This window comes from Mustelus asterias, chromosome 21, assembly GCF_964213995.1.
Source record: "Mustelus asterias chromosome 21, sMusAst1.hap1.1, whole genome shotgun sequence".
Taxonomy (NCBI): domain Eukaryota; kingdom Metazoa; phylum Chordata; class Chondrichthyes; order Carcharhiniformes; family Triakidae; genus Mustelus; species Mustelus asterias.
Window position 1 is genome coordinate 5,592,382 of NC_135821.1, and position 21,593 is coordinate 5,613,974.

The 21,593-nt window shown below is 47.9% G+C and overlaps 1 protein-coding gene across 1 annotated transcript in view; it reads right to left on the bottom strand.

Annotated features, from left to right (window-relative positions):
- The window catches only part of LOC144509060 (cathepsin D-like), a 31,770-nt gene extending 20,559 nt beyond the window's left edge, over positions 1-11,211 (bottom strand). Inside the window, exon 1 of the mRNA XM_078237370.1 lies at positions 11,058-11,211. Within this exon, the coding sequence (XP_078093496.1) occupies positions 11,058-11,119 (62 nt within the window). The 5' untranslated portion in view covers positions 11,120-11,211. The remainder of the gene's footprint in view (positions 1-11,057) is intronic.
- Positions 11,212-21,593: the final 10,382 nt, after the last annotated feature.

Here is a 21,593-nt window from a genome sequence, read left to right on the forward strand (position 1 = left end):
CACTTGTGACACTAATAAATAAACTTTAACCCTACCTTATTTTTTTCTAATGTTTACCAAAATGAGTATAAATCCCTTAAAACTACCTGTGTTTTCCGAACATGCAGCTATCCTGCCATCCCGGGAATCGGTCTGCTGAGCCTTCGCTGCACTCTGTGGCAAGTATATACTTTCTATCAGAAGACCAAGACCAAAACTACACACGATACTCCATGTGTGGTCTCATCAAGCCCTGTATAGCTGCAGTTAAGACATCCTTGCTCCTGTACTCAAGTCCTCTTGCAATGAAGGCCAGTATATCATTTGCCTTTCTAACTGCTTGCTGTACCTTCAAGCTTGCTTTCACTAGGACACATTTTGTACGTCAATATTTACCAATCTATCACCATTTCAATAATACTCCGCCATTCTATTTCTCCCTCAAAAGTGGATAACTTCACGTTTACCCATGTTATGCTGCATCTGAAGTTTTAAGTTTATTTATTAGTGTCACAAGTAGGCTTACATTAACACCGCAATGAAGTTACTGTGAAAATCCCCTAGTCGTCACACTCCTGCTCGGGTAACACTGAGGGAGAATTTAGCACGGCTGATGTACCCTAACCAGCACGTCTTCCTGGACTGTAGGAGGAAACCGGAGCACCCGGAGGAAACCCATGCAGACATGAGGAGAATGTGCAGACTCCTCACAGACACCCAAGGCCAGAATTGAACCCTGGTGCTGTGAGGCAGCAGTGCTAACCACTGTGCCTCCATGCCAGCCCATCTTGTCTCGCTCCTTTCCTCAATTCACCACATCTTCCTGAACATGCTTCCTCACCCCCACTATTTAGTTTAAAAGGAGATACCAGTTCAAGCATAGAAACATTGAGTAATGGGGCATTTGCAGGAGGAGGCCATTCAGCCCTTCCAGCCTGCTCCGCCATTCATTTTGATCATGGCTGATCAAATTCAACATCCTGATCCCCCCCTTCCCCCCATATCCCTTGATTCCTTTAGCCCCAAGAGCTATATCTAATTTCTTCTTGAAATCAGACACCGTTTTGGCCTCAACTACTTTCTGTGGTAGTGAATTCCACACATTCACCACCCTCTGGGTGAAGAAATTTCTCCTCACCTCAGTCCTAAAAGGTTTACCCCCAATCCTCAAACTTTGATCCCTACTTCTGGACGCCCCCCACTATCGGGAACATTCTTTCTGAATCTACCCTGTCTAACCCTGTTAGAATTTTATAAGTTTCTATGAGATCCCCTCTCTCTTCTAAACTCCAATGAATATAATCCTAACCAACTAATCCTAACCGACTTAGTCGCTCCTCATATGACAGACCTGCCATCCCAGGAATCATCCTGGTAAACCTTCACTGTGTTCCCTCTGTAGCAAGGACATCCTTCCTCAGATAAGGACACCAAAACTGCGCACAATACTCCAGGTGTGGCCTCACCAACACCCTGTACAATTGCAGCAAAACATCCCTGTAGTGAACCATCGTTGGTTCACCACTGGGGTTTGTTACCATGTTACTGTTGGGCTAGGGTGTTATTACTGTGGGGGTTGTACTATGTTGTTGGGTTAGGGTGTTTACCTGTTATAAGAGTTATCATGGCACATTCCAGTGGGGTCCCGCCTCCGGTGGCAGGGTATAAGACCCCCTGCTCCAGCAGGACCCCTTCAGTCTGAACTGGTGTATTCGTGTTAGTAGTTCCCTTGTTACTTTATTAAAGCCTTCAATATCGAAGCCTTGATTCCATGTGCTTATTGACGCGCATCAATTTAATAAAGTAACAAGGGAACTACTAACACGAATACACCAGTTCAGACTGAAGGGGTCCTGCCGGAGCAGGGGGTCTTATACCCTGCCACCGGAGGCGGGACCCCACTGGAATGTGCCATGATAACTCTTATAACAGGTAAACACCCTAACCCAACAACATAGTACAACCCCCACAGTAATAACACCCTAGCCCAACAGTAACATGGTAACAAACCCCAGTGGTGAACCAACGATGGTTCACTACAATCCCTATCCCTATACTCAAATCCTCTCGCTATGAAGGCCAACATACCACTTGCCAAATCTTTCAAACCCCAGTAAAAAAAAAAATCAGTAATACTGGTGTTCTATTTTGCAAGCCCAGTTCACTGGCACCTTTCATTTCCAAATCTTACTTTTCTTTTCTTTTGTGTCATAGTTCACAACACCAGGTTAAAGTCCAACAGGTTTATTTGGTATCACGAGCTTTCGGAGCGCTGCTCCTTCCTCGGGTGAGTGGAGAGGTAGGTTTCACAAACACGGCATATATAGACAAAGACACAATTGCAAGATAACAGTTGGAATGAGAGTCTCTACAGGCAATAGGGTATAGGTCCACACGCATGAGGATGCCCTCAACTGCGATCTTTGGTTCATGTCACACTATGTGTAATCCCCACCATTTGGCCTGGGGTTGCAAAATCCTACTAACTGTCCTGGCTTGAGATAATTCACACCTCTTTAACCTGTGATTATCTCTCTCCAGTCGCACTGTCTGCACCTGTAAAGACTTGATTACCTGTAAAGACTCGCATTCCATCCATTATCTTGCAATTGTGTCTTTGTCTATATATGCCGTGTTTGTGAAACCTACCTTTCTATTCACCTGATGAAGGAACAGCACTCCGAAAGCTTTTGATACCAAATAAATCTGCTGTTCTACCAGAAGGATGTAGAGGCTTTGGAGAGGATACAGAAAAGATTTACCAGGATGTTGCCTGGCATGGAGGGCATTAGCTATGAGGAGAGGTTGGAGAAACTTGGTTTGTTCTCACTGGAGTGACGGGGGTTGAGGGGGCGACCTGATAGAAGTCTACAAGGTTATGAGGGGCACGGACAGAGTGGATAGTCAGAAGCTTTTTCCCCAGGGTGGAATGTCAATTACTCGGGGGCATAGGTTTAAGGTGCGAGGGGCAAGGTTTAAAGGAGATGTACGAGGCAAGGTTTTTACACAGAGGGTGGTGGGTGCCTGGAATTCACTGTCGGGGGAGGTAGTGGAAGCGGATACGACAGTGACTTTTAAGGGGCGTCTTGACAAATACATGAATAGGATGGGAATAGAGGGATATGGTCTCTGGGAGGGTAGGGAGGTTTTAGTTCAGTCGGGCAGCATGGTCGGTGCAGGCTTGGAGGGCCAAAGGGCCTGTTCCTGTGCTGTAATTTTCTTTGTTCTTTCTCTTTGCCTTTAACCTGGCGTTGAGAGACTTCTTACTGTGACCACCCCAGTCCAACACCGGCATCTCCACCTCAAAGTTCACATCGGTGAACCGGATGGTGTTTCTTTGCTTAAACCACAATCGGTGGTAGCCACCCATTACAAAAAAAATAGCTCTATATTCCGGACTTATTAATGGATTTTAAATCCTACCGGGGTGGGTTTTGAACCCACGCCCAACAGTGGGTGAGCTGGGGTCTCTGCATTACGAATCCTGTGACATTACCAGACCATCCCTCACTCTCTGCGAACCCTATTGTGTCACATCCGTCACACATCTCACAATCCTCCTCGCTCAAAGACGAGGATCCGCTCTGTGCAATATACTCAATGGTTTGTGGCTGTTAAACTGCAGAATTACTCGCTGCAAATTATCGCTTCCTGTCGACAGAACCACCAAGTTTCAGCAGAAATTAAGAACTGGTTTGCCTCAGACTCCAGAAGGCCCCATCACACGGAGGTCACAACTTTACAAGGTGTGAAGCCTGGAAACTGGAAGCAGGTGCAGGCCATTCGGCCCATTGAGCCTGTTCCGCCCTTCCATGCGATCATGGCTGATCCTCTACCTCGATGCCATATTCCCGGCTTTCTTCCCCATGCCCCATTAAAATCTAAAAAGGTCATGAGTCCGGGGTCTCCAATGGACGCTGACCTCCCCAGGGATTTCACTGGAAATTCGAACATTCCCTTCCGATCTGGAGAGGTGACGGGCGCGATTCCCCGTCAGTGGGAGGCGGTGTGTTGTTTGCTCACGGCGGGATTCTCCGGTCCCGCTGCTGTAGATGGAAATTCCCATCGATGACACCCCATGCCGGCCGGGGGGGGGGGGGGGGTGCGCTTCCAGCAGATCCGGAGAAGCCCGCCGGCGTGAACAGCCAGAGGATTCACCTTCTTCCGTCAGGAAAAGATACAAACGTCTGAGGTCACACACCAACCAACTCAAGACCAGCTTCTTCCCCGCTGCCGTCAGACTTTTGAATGGACCTACCTCGCATTAAGTTGATCTTTCTCTACACCCTAGCTATAACTGTAACACTACATTCTGCACCCTCTCCTTTCCTTCTCTATGAACGGTATGCTTTGCCTGTATGGCGCGTAAGAAACAATACTTTTCACTGTATGCTAATACATGTGACCACTAATAAATCAAATCAATCATTCCCCATCTCTCATCATCTGATACCGCACCAAAGGAGGCCATTCAGCTCATTGTGCCTGTACCGATTCTTTTACCAAACTATTCTCCCACCCACCTCTTTCCCTGTAGCGTGGCAAACCAATCCTTTCCAATCCCCCTTTGAAAGCTACTAATGCGTCTTATCTCCAGCACCTTTTCAAGGGGAATCCATAGAATCCCTACAGTGCATAAGGAGGCCATTTGGCCCATCAAGTCTGCACTGACACTCCGACAGAGTATCTTACCCAAGCCCTACCCCCGTAACCGCACGTACTTCCCTGCTAATCCTGCACCCGTTCAGACACTAAGGGGCAATTTAGCATCTGGAGTATTGTGTGTAGTTTTGATCTCCTTAGCCAAGGCGAGGCAAGGTTTTGCGGTGAAGTGGGTAGCGTCTCTTCCTCTGAACTCTGAGTTTAGTTCCGCCCCAAGGTTTCATGGTAAGATGCATTCATAATGCAGTCAAACAGGCTTGAGTGTCAACTTGTATATCCATCCAACACTTCATAGAATCATTGAATCTCTACAGTGCAGAAGGAGGCCATTTGGCCCATCGAGTCTGCAACGACAACAATCCTGCCCAAGCTCTATCCCCGTAACCCAAGTATTAACCCTGCAAGTCCTCCTGACACTAAGGGGCAATTTAACATGGTCAATCCACCTAACCTGCACATCTTTGGATACTAAGGGGCAATTTAGCATGGCCAATCCACCTAACCTACACATCTTTGGATACTAAGGGGCAATTTAGCATGGCCAATCCACCTAACCTACACATCTTTGGATACTAAGGGGTAATTTAGCATGGCCAATCCACCTAACCTGCACATCTTTGGATACTAAGGGGCAATTTAGCATGGCCAATCCACCTAACCTGCACATCTTTGGATACTAAGGGGCAATTTAGCATGGCCAATCCACCTAACCTGCACATCTTTGGACTGTGGGAGGAAACCCACTCAGGACGGGGTGAACGTGCAAACTCCACACAGCGACCCAAGACCGGAAGCCAACCCAAGTCCCTGGTGCTATGAGGCAGCAGGTGCTCACCACCGTGCCGGATCACAACAACTTGCGTCGAATAATATTTCTCATCAATCGCCCCTCCACCCCTCCCCTCCATGGCTTCTGTGCCAATGATCTTAAATGTGTCCCCTCTGGTTTCTGACAGACCGGCCAGTGCGAGTTGTATCTTTTTTTTATTCATTTGTGGGATATGGGCATCGCTGGCTGGCCAGCATTTATGAAGGAGCAGCACTCCGAAAGCTAGTGGCTTGTGCTACCAAATAAACCTGTTGGACTTTAACCTGGTGTTGTGAGACTTCTTACTGTGTTTACCCCAGTCCAATGCCAGCATCTCCACATCACAGCATTTATTGCCCATCCCTAGTTGCCCGAGGACAGTTGAGAGTCAACTACTTCACTGTGGCTCTGGAGTCACATGTAGGCCAGACCAGGTAAGGACAGCGGATTTCCTTCCCTCAAGGACATTAGTGAACCACATGGGTTTTTCCGACAATCGGGTTTCATGGTCATCAGTAGATTCTTAATTCCGACAGAGTATTTTACCATCTGATGTGGCGGGATTCGAACCCGGGTCCCCAGAACATTTGGATTTATAGTCTAGATACCACTAGGTCATCACCTCCCCCCTCTTTGTGGCATCTCTTCATGCACGTTATCAAAATCCCTCAACTTATTTCAACACAAAAGGTGTGGAATCAGACAACAATGAACGCCAGAGCTTAGACCCTTGACAGCTGAAGGCACAACCAACAATGCACAAAGAACAAAGAACAAAGAAAATTACAGCACAGGAACAGGCCCTTCGGCCCTCCAAGCCTGCACCGACCATGCTGCCCAACTTAACTAAAACCCCCTACCCTTCCGGGGACCATATCCCTCTATTCCCATCCTATTCATGTACTTGTCAAGACACCCCTTAAAAGTCACTACCGTATCCGCTTCCACTACCTCCCCCGGCAACAAGTTCCAGGCACTCACTACTCTGTAAAAAATCTGCCTCGTACATCTCCTTTAAATCTTGCCCCTCGCACCTTAAACCTATGCCCCCTAATAATTGACTCTTCCACCCTGGGAAAAGCCTTCCGACTATCCACTCTGTCTATGCCTCTCAATCTTGTAGACTTCTATCAGGTCTCCCCTCAATCTCCGTCGCTCCAGTGAGAGCAAACCAAGTTTCTCCAACCTCTCCTCATAGCTAATGCCCTCCATACCAGGCAACATCCTGGTAAATCTTTTCTGTACCCTCTCCAAGGCCTCCTCATCCTTCTAGTAGTGTGGCGACCAGAATTGAACACTATATTCCAAGTGCGGCCTAACTAAGGTTCGATAAAGCTGCAACATGACTTGCCAATTTTTAAACTCAATACCCCGGCCGATGAAGGCAAGCATGCCACATGCCTACTTGACTACCTTCTCCACCTGCATTGCCACTTTCAGTGACTTGTGCATCTGTACTCCCAGATCCCTTTGCCTATCAATACTCTTTAGGGTTCTGCCATTTACTGTATATTTCCTATCTGTATTAGACCTTCCAAAATGCATTACCTCACATTTGTCCGGATTAAACTCCATCTGCCATCTCTCCACCCAAGTCTCCAACTGATCTATATCCTGCTGTATCCTCTGATGGTCCTCATCGCTATTCGCAAATCCACCAACCTTTGTGTTGTCTGCAAACTTACTAATCAATCCAGTTACATTTTCCTCCAAATCATTTATATATATTACAAACAGCAAAGGTCCCAGTACTGATCCCTGAGGAACACCACTTGTCACAGCCCTCCATTCAGAAACACACCCTTCCACTGCTACCCTCTGTCTTCTTTGACGGAGCCAGTTTTGTATCCACCTTGCCAGCTCACCTCTGATCCCATGCGACTTTACCTTCTGTACCAGTCTGCCATGAGGGACCTTGTCAAAGGCCTTACTGAAGTCCATGTACACAACATCTACTGCCCTACCCTCAATCATCTTCATCACTTCCTCGAAAAACTCGATCAAGTTCGTGAGACACGACCTCCCCTTCACGAAACCATGTTGCCTCTCACTAATACGTCCACTTATTTCCAAGTGGGAATAAATCCTGTCTCGAAGAATCCTCTCCAATAATTTCCCTACCACTGATGTAAGGCTCACCGGCCTGTAATTACCTGGATTATTCTTGCTATCCTTCTTAAACAAAGGAACAACATTAGCTATTCTCCAATCCTCTAGGATCTCCCCTGTAGCCAGTGAGGATACAAAGATTTCTCTCAAGGCACCAGCAATTTCCTCCCTTGCCTCTCTCAGTATTCTGGGGTATATCCCATCAAGCCCTGGGGACTTGTCTACCTTAATGTTTCTCAAGAACACCAATACCTCCTCCTTTTTGATCTCAACATGACTCAAGCTATCTACACACCCTTTCCCAGACTCATCATCCACCAAGTCCTTCTCTTTGGTGAATACTGATGCAAAGTACTCATTTAATACCTCGCTCATTTCCTCTGGCTCCACGCATAGATTCCCTCCCTTGTCCTTGAGTGGGCCAACCCTCTCCCTGGCTACCCTCTTGCTCTTTATATATGTATAAAAAGCCTTGGGATTTTCCTTAATCCTGCTGGCCAATGCTTTTTCGTGACCCCTTTTAGCCCTTCTTACTCCTTGCTTAAGTTTCTTTCTACTTTCCTTGTATTCCACACTTGCTTCGTGGGTTCCCAGCCTCCTAGCTTTGACAAATGCTTCCTTTTTCTCTTTGACTAGTGGGGACTGAGACTGGGTCAGAGGGACAGGTCCTGGAAGGTTGAGGAGGATGGTCTGTCCTGGAAGGTGACAAGAGATGGGGAGGAATTTGAACGTCAGGAGGAGGACTTTATGTAAATGGTGAACTACTCAAAGTAGAACAGTGCTGTCATTGGTACAGAGCATTCAGAATCCAATAAACACATTGAATATGGAGGAAGGTCATACGGAGCCGTCAAGGACAGGCTCAATCTTTCAATGACTTTGGGTAGGTCTGGTTAATGGAACAGTTAGAACCAGAACAATGTTTGTTAAAGATAATATCCTACCAATTTCCTCATGCTCCCCCGTCTTTGCAATACAAGCCTCATCAAGGTTTACACACTATTATTTTAATTGACCACTCTCTTGTAAAACAGTTGTGAACTTAAATATTCCATTACAGCATGCAACTCAGTCCCAATTAAATTCCAATCTGTAACTCACTCCCAGGTATCTGTTATTCTATATATAAACCACCCTGAAATCCTTGAATAGATTCCAGTCTGTAACTCATTCCCGGGTATCTGTTATTCTATATATAAACCACACTGAACCCCTCGATTAGATTCCAGTCTGTAACTCATTCCCAGGTATCTGTTATTCTATATATAAACCACCCCGAACTTCTCGAATAGATTCCAGTCTGTAACTCACTCCCGGGTATCTGTTATTCTATATATAAACCCCCTGAACCCCTCGATTAAATTCCAGTCTATAATTCACCCCCTGGGTATCTGTTATTCTAGATATAAACCATCCCGAACCCCTTGATTAGATTCCAGTCTGTAACTCATTCCCAGGTATCTGTTATTCTATAAATAAACCACCCCAAACCCCTCGATTAGATTCCAGTCTGTAACTCACTCCCAGGTATCTGTTATTCGATATATAAATCACCCCGAACCCCTCAATTAGATTCCAGTCTGTAACTCATTCCCGGGTATCTGTTATTCTATATATAAACCACCCCGAACTTCTCGAATAGATTCCAGTCTGTAACTCACTCCCGGGTATCTGTTATTCTATATATAAACCCCCTGAACCCCTCGATTAAATTCCAGTCTATAATTCACCCCCTGGGTATCTGTTATTCTAGATATAAACCATCCCGAACCCCTTGATTAGATTCCAGTCTGTAACTCATTCCCAGGTATCTGTTATTCTATAAATAAACCACCCCAAACCCCTCGATTAGATTCCAGTCTGTAACTCACTCCCAGGTATCTGTTATTCGATATATAAATCACCCCGAACCCCTCAATTAGATTCCAGTCTGTAACTCATTCCCGGGTATCTGTTATTCTATATATAAACCACACTGAACCCCTCGATTAGATTCCAGTCTGTAACTCATTCCCGGGTATCTGTTATTCTATATATAAACCACCCCGAACTTCTCGAATAGATTCCAGTCTGTAACTCACTCCCAGGTATCTGTTATTCGATATATAAACCCCCTGAACCCCTCGATTAAATTCCAGTCTATAATTCACCCCCTGGGTATCTGTTATTCTAGATATAAACCATCCCGAACCCCTTGATTAGATTCCAGTCTGTAACTCATTCCCAGGTATCTGTTATTCTATAACTAAACCACCCCAAACCCCTCGATTAGATTCCAGTCTGTAACTCACTCCTGGCTATCTGTTATTCTATATGTAAACCACCCTGAACCCCTCGATTAGATTCCAGTCTGTAACTCACTCCCGGGTATCTGTTGTTCTATATGTAAACCACCACGAACCCCTCAATTAGATTCCAGTCTGTAACTCACTCCCAGTTACACATTAACCACAATTTTATCCCCAGACCAAGGAATTAATAGTTTGTCATTCAAGTTGAGAACTACAGCTTACAATAACACAGCTAGCCAATGGGCAGTCAGTGAAACAATATCCAGCCCGTTTGTTGCAGGGATTTAAACGCACACCAGGTGCCGGGGTTTGTCGATTGCCATTGGCAACTTTACAACCGTTATTACAGGAGTGTCCGCCAGACCGACCTTCACCCCTCAGCTAGCTGCCGTTGCCTCAAGTGTGAACGGTCGGTCTCTTGTGGGCCAGCCTTATCTGATTTCGCCACAAGGCACACTTAAAGCCCAGCGAGGAAGCTGTTTTCTTGGCCCGAGAGAGTGTGACTGTCCAACTGGCGACTAAAGTTTATCTATTGCTGTCACAAGTAGGCTTACATCAACACTGCAATGAAGTTACTGCAAGAATCCCCTAGTCGCCACACTCCAGTGCCTGTTCGGGGGCAGTGAGGGAGAATTCAGCATGGCCAATGCACCCTAAACAGCAAGTCTTTTGGGCTGTGGGAGGAAGCCGGAGAACCCGGAGGAAACCCACACAGACACGGGGAGAACGTGCAGACTCCACACATACCCAAGGCAGGAGAGGCAGCAGTGCTAACCACTGTGCCACCACCCTGGTCCACATGATCTAAATACGATAAGCCTCAACCCTACTTTCATAGAATCCCTACAGTGCATAAGAGGCGCATTGGATCTGCACCAATTCTACGACAGAGTATCTTGCCCAGGTTCTCTCCCCGCCCTATCCCTCGTAACCCCATACATTTACCACGGCTAATCCACTAACCCGCACATCTTTGGTGTGTGGGAGGGAACCGGAGCAAACCCAGGCAAACTCCCACACAGACAGTGACCCGAATCGAACCCGGGTCCCTGGCGCTGCGATCCCACCCCTCTGAAGCCTGACCGTCGCAGCATCAAAACAGCAGAGGGTTGCCACTTCCGACTGAGCATGGTTTCCCTGCAGGTTAATTCTGAAACAAACTCTTGTGCAGACACTAGAATGACCTCCCTCTCTCCCTGCATGCTCACCTGATTAAGGCGTCTGAAGCTACCAACAAGGTGCAGAACAAAAGCACAGGTGCCCACTCCATGACAGATGCTCTTCAATCCACCCCAAGGAACGCGAAACAGCCACTTTGCTCCTGCTGTATAAATGTCGCTGGGGCAGACGAAAGGGAAGCTTCTCGATTCAATGCTAGAACGACGATTGGTCGGTGGCTGGTGTCAATCAACTGAGCTAACCACACACAAGGACCCACTGTACGAGATCAGCTGACTTAGAGAATCATATGACTAATCAGGAGACTGGAAGCTGTTTAAATGGGTCAGAGGGTTACCGCTCTGTTGTTCGATATGAAATGTAAATGTACATTCTCAATCTGTGTCCCATTAAGTGTAGCAAGCCACCTCGTACTGCACTGGCAAACATTTTGCTTCATGCAACATTGAATTTGAACTGTTTTGCATTCTGCTTTTCCAAGCTTTAGGAATAAAGCAAATCATTTTTGTATTTATCAGTGTCGCAAGTAGGCTTACATTAACACTGCGATCATAGATTCCCCTACACTGCAGGAAAAGTTAAAGTTTATTTATCGGTGTCACAAGGCGGCTGACATTAACACTGCAATGAAGTTACTGTGAAAATCCCCTAGTCGCCACACACTCTGGCACCTGTTCGGGTAACACCGAGGTAGCAAGGAGGCCACTCAGCCCATCGAGCCTGCTTCGACAACAATCCCATCCTATCCCCGTCACCCCATATATTTACCTGAGTTATCACCCCCACCGCCCCCCGCCCCACCCCCCCAACACTAAGGGGCAATTTAGCACAGCCAATCCACCTAACCTGCACATCTTGTGGGAGGAGCACCCGGAGGAAACCCACGCAGACACGGGGAGAATGTGCAAACTCCGCACCCAGACAGCGACCCGAGGCCGGAATCGAAGGCGGGTCCCTGACACTGTGAGGCAGCAGTGCTGAATACTGTGCAACATATCAGGATTAGAGCGTTGCTGTAATAATAGGGAGTCTGCTTCCATTTATTTCCGTAATGTAAAATTTTATTGCAATCTCAAAAGACGGAGGAGGACAATGAGGCCATTCAGCCCATCGAGCCTGCTCTGCCATTCAATGAAATTATGGTTGATCTAAATACTATAAGCCTCAACTCCACTTTCATAGAATCCGTAGAATCCCTTCAGTGCATAAGAGGCCATTCAGCCCATTGGTTCTGCACTGATTCTACGACAGAGTATCTTGCCCAGGTTCTCTCCCCACCCTATCCCTGTAAACCCACACATTTACCACGGCTAATCCACTAACCCACACTTCTTTGGACTGCGGGAGTAAACCGGAGCACCCGGAGGAAACCCACGCAGACACGGGGAGAACATGCAAACTCCACACAGACAGTGACCCAAGCCGGGAATCGAACCCAGGTCCCTGGCGCTGTGAGGCAGCAGTGCTAACCACTGTGCCACCGCACCACCAAGCCTTATCCCCATCACTCTTGATTCCCTTACTGCCTAAAAACTTGTCTGTCTCAGCCTTGAACATACTTAACGACGCAACCTCGACAGCCCTCTGCGGGAGAGAATTCCACAGATTCACCCCCCTCTGAGAGAAGAAATTCCTCCGCATTTCTGTCTTCAATGGGTGACCCCCTCACTCCGAGATTCTGCCCTCTGCTCCTAGACTCTCCCAAAAGGGGAAACAGCCTCTCAGCATCGACCCTGTGAAACTCCCTGAGGATTCCATGGGGCGGTTTTTCAGCTGTGTTGCATCCAGCACAGATCGCGTTGGGATCGCACAGGTTCGGAGAATCGTGGGGAGGGTTCTCGCATGTTTAGCGCCAGCGAGAACTCCCTTTGGGATTCTCCTTGCCCCCGCTCCCAGACATATGGCGGAATTCTACCGCCTCACCCGAGTCTCGTAAGATCCCGCCCGAGGCCAACGGAGAATGTTGTTCTGCGAATCGGGGAGGATCGGGTGGTAAAATTCCAGTCGTTGTCTGGTTCCCAGCCAATGAAGTTGGGAACAAGATTGGCACATTTTAAATTAGCATTTAAATCTGCTCAGTCTGTTTGAAGCCAGGTTCTCCCAGCTCCCGGGATCCTCCGACCCTTGGGAACTCCGTCTGTATCGCTATGATCTCCACAAATGGAGACCAGGCCTGATGGCCAGGCCAAGGGGCCCGGAGGCCATTGAAGCCTTTGGGTGATGGGGGACATGTCTGGGTGGTGTTCATCTGACACTGCCATCCTGGCAATGCCAACTGGCACCCTGGCAGTTCCGGTGGCACAGTGGTTAGCACTGCTGCCTCACAGCGCCAGGGACCCGGGTTCGATTCCCGGCTTGGATCACTGTCTGTGCGGAGTTTGCACATTCTCCCCATGTCTGTGTGGGATTCCTCTGGGTGCTCCGGTTTCCTCCCACAGGGAGGAAAGAGGTGCTGGTTAGCGGGATTGACCCGAACAGGCGCCAGAGTGTGGCGACTAGGAGAATTTCACAGTAACTTCATTGCAGTGTTAATGTAAGCCTTACTTGTGACTAATAAACAAACTTTACTTTACTTTTACTTGTACAGTTAGCAGGATCACAGCGGCACAGTGGTTAGCACTGCTGCCTCACAGCTCCAGGGATCTGGGTTCAATTCCCGGCCTTGGGTCACTGCCTGTGTGGAGTTTGCACGTTCTCCCCGTATCTGCGCGGGTTTCCTCCAGTCTCCTCCCACAGTCCAAAGATGTGCGGGTTAGCTGGATTGGCCGTGCTAAATTGTCCCTTAGTGTGAGGGGGACTAGCTAGGGTAAATGCATGGGGTTATGGGGGTAGGGCCTGGGTGGGATTGTGGTTAGTGCAGGCTCGATGGGCCTCCTTCTGCACTGTATGATCCTGATTCTATGATCAACCGAGTGAACCTTAAAGTTTATTTATTAGACATAAGTAAGGCTTACATTAACACTGCAATGAAGTTACTGTGAAATTCCCCTAATCGGCACAGTCCAGCGCCTGTTTGGGTCAATGCACCCTAACCAGCACATCTTTCAGAATGTGGGAGGAAACCGGAGCACCCAGAGGAAACCCACGCAGGCATGGGGAGAATGTGCAGACTCCGCACAGACAGTGACCCAAGCCAGGAATTGAACCCGGGTCCCTGGCGCTGTAAAGCAGTAGTGCTAACCACTGTGCCACCGTGCCACCTACCTTCTCTGGACTGCCTCCAAAGCCACTTTATCTTTCCTTAGATAAGGATCTGTTGACAGTATTTTATCTTCTGTTTGAGACACGTACAGCAAAGGAGTGAAATAGCATTCATGTGATTCTGCTCAGCAACCCCTAGATAACCCAAAGCAATGAAGTGACTGGCAAAAGAGGCAACCTTGAGGAAAACCTTTTAGTTCAAAGCAGCGAGTGATCAAGATCTGGAAAGCACTGGCCGCCTGCGAGTGTGGCCCTAGCAGATACAGTCACAGTTTCCAAAAGGAAATTGGATCTCTACCTGAAGAGGGAAGGTTTGGAGGGGAAAGTGGGGTGGTGGAACTAGGTGAGATGCTCTTGCAGAGAGCCAGCACAGATGCAATGGGCTGAGTGGCCTCCTTCCGTGCTGTAACCATTCGATGATTCTCTAAGTGTAGGTCCCACTGTCACTAAGGAAAATGCTAATTCGCACACACAGGAAGATCACACAAAAAACTACGAGATATTGACCAATTAAGCTGTCTATTTTGAGGGATTAGCTCAGGTTAGCAGGGAGAACCTACCAACTCTTTCCAAACTATTTTTTAAAAATTCATTTGTGGGACATGGGCATCGTTGGCTGGCCAGCATTTATTGCCCAACCCTTGGGGTGGCAGGGTGGCACAGTGGTTAGCACTGCTGCCTCACAGTACCAGAGTCCCGGGTTCAAATCCCCAGCTTGGGTCACTGTCTCTGCAGAACCTGCACATTCTCCCCATGTCTGCATGGGTTTCCTCTGGGTGCCCCAGTTTCATGCATTGCCCATGCTTAATTGCCCCTTAGGCTCCGGGGGATTAGGAGGTTAAATGCATGGAGTTACAGGGGCTAGGGCCTGGGTGGGATTGTTGTCGATGCAGACCCGAAGGGCTGAATGGCCTCCTCCTGTACTGTAGGGCTTCTATGATTCCTAATTGACCTTGTTCAGAGGTCAGTTGAGAGTCAACCACATTGCTGTGGCTCTGGAGTCACATGTGGGCCAGACCGGGTACGGATGGCAGATTTCCTTCCCTAAAGGACTATAGTGAACCAGATGGGTTTTTTCAACAATCAACACGGTGGCACAATGGTTAGCACTCTGCCTCACAGCGCCAGGGACCCAGGTTCAATTCCCGGATTGGGTCACTGTCTATGTGCAGTTTGCACATTCTCCCCGTGTTGGTGTGGGTTTCCTCCGGATGTTCCGGTTTCCTCCCACAGTCCAAAGGTGTGCGGGTTAGGTGGATTGACCATGCTAAATTGTCCCTTGGTGTCAGGAGGACTAGCGAGGGTAAATGCATGGGGTTATTTCATAGGGCCTGGTTGGGATTGTGGTCAGTGCAGGCTTGATGGGCCCAATGGCCTCCTTCTGGACTGTATGATTCCATGATCAACCTAGTGAACCTCTGAACAAGGTCAATTAGGAATCATAGAAGCCCTACAGTAGAGTGCCTCCAATGCCCGTATATCTTTCCTTAGATAAGGATTTGTCCGCAATATTTTATCTTCTGTTTGAGACAAGTACAGCAAAGGAAATGAGATGGCATTCATGTGACACAGTTCATCAACCCCTGGATGACCCAAAGCAATGAAGTGACTGGCAAAAGAGGCAACAGTTCAATGCAGCGAGTGATCAACATCTGGAAAGCACTGGCCACCTGCGAGTGTGGCCTTAGCAGATTCAGTCACTAGGTTTCCGAAAGGAAATTGGATCACTATCTGAAGAGTGAAGCTTTGGGGAGGAAAATGGGGTGGTGGAACTCGGTGAGATGCTCTTGCGGAGAGCCAGCACAGATACAATGGGCTGAATGGCCTCCTTCCATGCGGTAACCATTCAATGATTCTCTAAGTGTAGGTCCCACTGTCACTTAGGAAAATGCTCATTCGCACACACAGGAAGATCACACAAACAGCTACGAGATATTGACCAATTAAGCCGTCTATTTTGAGGGATTAGCTCAGGTAAGCGGGGAGAAATACCAACTCTTTCCAAATATTGTTTTTATACATTCGTGGGACATGGGCATCGCTGGCTGGCTGGCATTTATTGATGTGGAGATGCCGGCGTTGGACTGGGGTAAACACAGTAAGGAGTCTAACAACACCAGGTTAAAGTCCAATCCTTATAGCATTTATTGCCCAACCCTTGGGGCTGCATGGTGGCACAGTGGTTAGCACTGCTGCCTCACAGTGTCACGGATCCGGGTTCGATTCCCGGCTTGGGTCACTGTCTGTGCGGAGTCTGCATGTTCTCCCAATGTTTACATGGGTTTCCTCTGGGTGATCCAGTTTCGTGCAATGGCCATGCTCAATTGCCCCTTAGGGTCAGGGGGCTTAGGAGGTTAAACACATGGGGTTACGGGGGATAGGGCCTGGGTGAGATTGTAGTCGGTGCAGACCTGAAGGGCCGAATGGCCTCCTTCTGTACTGTAGGGATTCTATGATTCCTAGTTGCCCTTGTTCAGAGGGCAGTTGAGAGTTAACCACATTGCTGTGGCTCTGGAGTCACATGTAGGCCAGACCGGGTAAGGACGGCAGATTTCCTTCCCTAAAGAACATTAGTGAACTAGATGGGCTTTTCCAACAATCAACACGGTGGCACAGTGGTTAGCACTGCTGCCTCACAGCGCTCGGGACCTGGGTTCGATTCCCAGCTTGGTTCACTGTTTGAGCAGAGTTTGCATGTCCTCCCCATGTCCTCTGGGTGCTCTGGTTTCCTCTCACAGTCCAAAAGACGAGCTGGTTAGATGCACTGACCACGCTAAATTCTCCCTCAGTGTACCCAAACAGTAGATAGTGACTAGGGGATTTTCACACTAACTTCATTGCAGTGTTAATGTAAGCCTACTGGTGACACTAATAAATAAACTTTAAAAAACCAATGGATTCAAACTCATCAGTAGATTCTTTATTCCAGATATTTTTTATTGAATACAAATTTCACCATCTGCTGTGGTGGGATTCGAACCCGGGTCCCCAGAACATTAGCTGACCTGGGGATCCATTTGAAAAGGAAGACCAGGCTTTGGCTTCATGTCTCATGCAACCAATGGCATCGTTGACAGTGTAGCTCTTCCCCGGTACTGCGTTGTCAGCCTGGATCTCATTCTTAAGCCTCTGAGCTTCCAGTATTGGCGGTATGAGTGGTTACTGCCCACATGGCCACAGTTGACCTGTGTCACAATTTTATTATTTATTCAGTTACCACAGTAAAAAAGGAAGTATTTGGAACGGAAGTCTTAGCTGTAGCACTTTCTCCTCAAAACCAACAAAAAGAGGGAAGGTCTCAAAATAGATAGCGGAAAACTTGTCTCAGTTCAGCCTGTGTACTGGACAACAGATCATCTGAGTTGCAGTGGTGACTCAGTGAGTTCCCTAATTGTCCCTCTCTGCTACAAATTCAACAGTGCAAACCCCAATCCAGAGACTGAGACCAGTAGTAGTTTTATCATAAGGGCGACACGGCGGCACAGTGGTTAGCACTGTTGCCTCACAGCGCCAGGGACCCGGGTTCGATACCGGTCTTGGGTCACTGTCTGTGTGGAGTTTGCACGTTCTCCCCGCGTCTGCGTGGGTTTCCTCCGGGTGCTCCGGTTTCCTCCCACAGTCTGAAAGATGTGCTGATTAGGGTGCATTGACCTGAACAGGTGCCGGAGTGTGGCGACTAGGGGAATTTCACAGTAACTTCATTGCAGCATTAATGTAAGCCTTACTTGTGACAAATAAATAAACTTTAACTTTACTTTATCCTTGAGGGCAGCACGGTAGCACAGTGGTTAGCACTGCTGCTTCACAGCTCCAGGGACCTGGGTTCGACTCCCAGCCTCGGGTCACTGTCTGTGTGGAATTTGCACATTCTCCTCGTGTCTGCGTGGGTTTCCTCCGGGTGCTCCGGTTTCCTCCCACAGTCTGTTTGTGATTTATATAAACGATCTGGAAGAAGGTGTAACTGGGGTGATCAGTAAGTTTGCGGACGACACAAAATTGGCAGGACTTGCAGATAGTGAGGAGCATTGTCAGAAGCTACAGAAGGATATAGATAGGCTGGAAATGTGGGCAAAGAAATGGCAGATGGAGTTCAATCCTGATAAATGTGAAGTGATGCATTTTGGTAGAAATAATGTAGGGAGGAGCTATACGATAAATGGCAGAACCATAAAGGGTGTAGATACGCAGAGGGACCTGGGTATGCAAGTCCACAGATCCTTGAAGGTGACGTCACAGGTGGAGAAGGTGGTGAAGAAGGCATATGGCATGCTTGCCTTTATAGGATGGGGCATAGAGTATAAAAGTTGGGGTCTGATGTTGCAGATGTATAGAACGTTGGTTCGGCCGCATTTGGAATACTGCATCCAGTTCTGGTCGCCACACTACCAGAAGGACGTGGAGGCTTTGGAGAGAGTACAGAGGAGGTTTACCAGGATGTTGCCTGGTATGGAGGGGCTTAGTTATGAGGAGAGATTGGGTAAACTGGGGTTGTTCTCCCTGGAAAGACGGAGGGTGAGGGGAGACTTAATAGAGGTGTATAAAATTATGAAAGGCATAGATAGGGTGAACGGTGGGAAGCTTTTCCCCAGGTCGGTGGTGACGTTCACGAGGGGTCATAGGTTCAAGGTGAAGGGGGGGAGGTTTAACACGGATATCAGAAGGACATATTTTACACAGAGGGTGGTGGGGGCCTGGAATGCGCTGCTAGGCAAGGTGGTGGAGGCGGACACACTGGGAACGTTTAAGACTTATCTAGATAGCCATATGAACGGAGTGGGAATGGAGGGATATAAAAGAATGGTCTAGTTTGGACCAAGGAGCGGCACGGGCTTGGAGGGCCGAAGGGCCTGTTCCTGGGCTGTATTGTTCTTTGTTCTTTGTTCCAAAGATGTGCGGGTTAGGTTGATTGGCCATGCTAAAATTGCCCTTAGTGTCCTGGGATGCGTAGGTTAGAGGGATTAGTGGGTAAATATGTAGGGATATGGGGATAGGGCCTGGGTGGGATTGTGGTCGGTGCAGACTCGATGGGCCGAATGGCCTCTTTCTGTGCTGTAGGGTTTCTAAGATTTCTAAGATTCTAAGAAGAAGTATCTGGATGAGCACTTGGAATCCATCACGCAAACCAGCCTCCCATCCATTGGCTCCGTCGACACTTCCCGCTGCCTCGGCAAAGCAGCCGGCATAATTAAGGACCCCACGCACCCCGGACATTCCCTCTTCCACCTTCTTCCTTCGGGAAAAAGATACAAAAGTCTGAGGTCACGACTCAAGAACAACTTCTTCCCTGCTGCTGTCAGACTTTTGAATGGACCTACCTCGCATTAAGTTGATCTTTCTCTACACCCTAGCTATGACTGTAACACTACATTCTGCACTCTTTCGTTTCCTTCTCTATGAACGGTATGCTTTGTCTGTATAGCGCGCGAGAAACAATACTTTTCACTGTATGTTAATACATGTGACAATAATAAATCAAATCAAATCAAAGTCAAATCGCATCGTAACATTCAGGGCTATGGGCCAAGTGCTGGCAAGTGGGATTAGGTGGGAGGTCAGGTGTTTCTAATGTGTCAGTGCAGACTCGATGGGCCAAAGGGCCTCTTTTGCGCTGTGTGATTCCATGATTATATGATTCTAATTGCCACATTCCAAACATTACAGCAGTGATTACTCTTCAAAAACTACTTAACTGACTTGGAAACTCTCTGGGAAGACCTGATGATGTAAATGCAAACTTAGTTCCTTTATTTTCTAGCACGTTCTTAGAAAAGGACTTGTTTTTTCACGCAACGTTTTATTGTAATTTGAGAAATCATCACTTCTCACAATATTATTCACTGACGGTTCTAAAACTGGCACCCACCTTGGACACAAGCAGAGTGTTGCTGTGGTCCAGTGGCCATCCCCTGTGCCAAACATGCTGAAACCGGGCAGAATCGTCAGCAAAAAAGGCTAAATTCCAAACTCACGATAAGATTCAACAAGCAAAGCTGAACCGAACAATTTCATCACTGGGATTTCTCTCATGATAATATCATGACTTAGGGAGAAGGTGAAAAATCTCTTGGAGATTTTTCAGTCGGGGGCGGGGAATTATATATTTGTATTAGACGTAGCCAATTAAATACAAGGGCGGCACGGTGGCACAGTGGTTAGCACTGCTGCCCCACTGTGCCAGAAACCTGGGTTCGATTCCCGTCTTGGGTCATTGTCTGTGCGGAGTCTGCACATTCTCCCCGTGTCTACGTGGGTTTCCTCCGGGTGCTCCGGTTTCCTCCCACAGTCCAAAGATGTGCAGATCAGGTGGATTAGACATGCTAAATTGTCTCTTAATGTCAGTGGGATTAGCAGGGTAAATGCATGGGGTTATGGGAATAAGGCCTGGGTGGGATTGTGGTCGGTGCAGACTCAATGGGCCAAATAGCCTCCTTCTGCACTGTAGGATTCTGTGATTCCCACTTGTGCAGTGGGGTTAGCGTCCCTGCCTCTGAGCCAGAAGCTCCGGGTTCAAGTCCCACTCCAGGACTTGATGTCCGAGGAAGGTGCGTTCATAACACTGCCAAACAGGTGGATATCAACTTGTAAATCCTTCCAAACACGCCAATGGCTGGCGGGAAAAGTGGGAGAGACTCCTAGTCAGCCATGTAATGGAAAGAATGTTGGAAATTTGACCATCACTACCCATAGCTCCATCTGCAACATGATTACAAAAGAGTATGTTGCCACAACAACTTGGATTCCTTGGAGCAACTGGCAGTCTGGATCTGGTTGGTGCCAAAGTGTCAGGGAGGGAGGGAGGGTGGATTTGGGATCTGCCTCCTTGCCCTTCTCTCGGTGGATGTCACAGCGCTTTAGGCAGAGTACCAAAGGAGCTTAAAATACATTTTTGAAAACATCTCATATTCTACCACTTTCCACCCTTAGAACTGCACTGTGAACTTCACCCAACTCCCATAAAGTGGGTGGCACGGTAGCACAGTGGTTAGCACTGCTGCCTCACAGCGCCAGGGACCTGGGTTCGATTCCCGGCTTGGGTCACTGTCTGTGTGGAGTTTGCACGTTCTCCCCGTGTTTGCGTGGGTTTCCTCCGGGTGCTCCGGTTTCCTCCCACAGTCCAAAGATGTGCGGGTTAGGTGGATTGGCCATGGTAAATTGCCCCTTAGTGTCAGGGGGACTAGCTACGGTAAATGCATGGGGTTATGTGATAGGGCCTGGGTGGGATTGTGGTCGGTGCAGACTCGATGGGCTGAATGGCCTCCTTCTGCACTGTAGGATTCGATGATTCTATGAAAGCCAGTTGTGATAATGAGAAAGATGGTACATAGTGGCACAGATTTTCTCTTTTAGCCAATACTTTGCTCCAA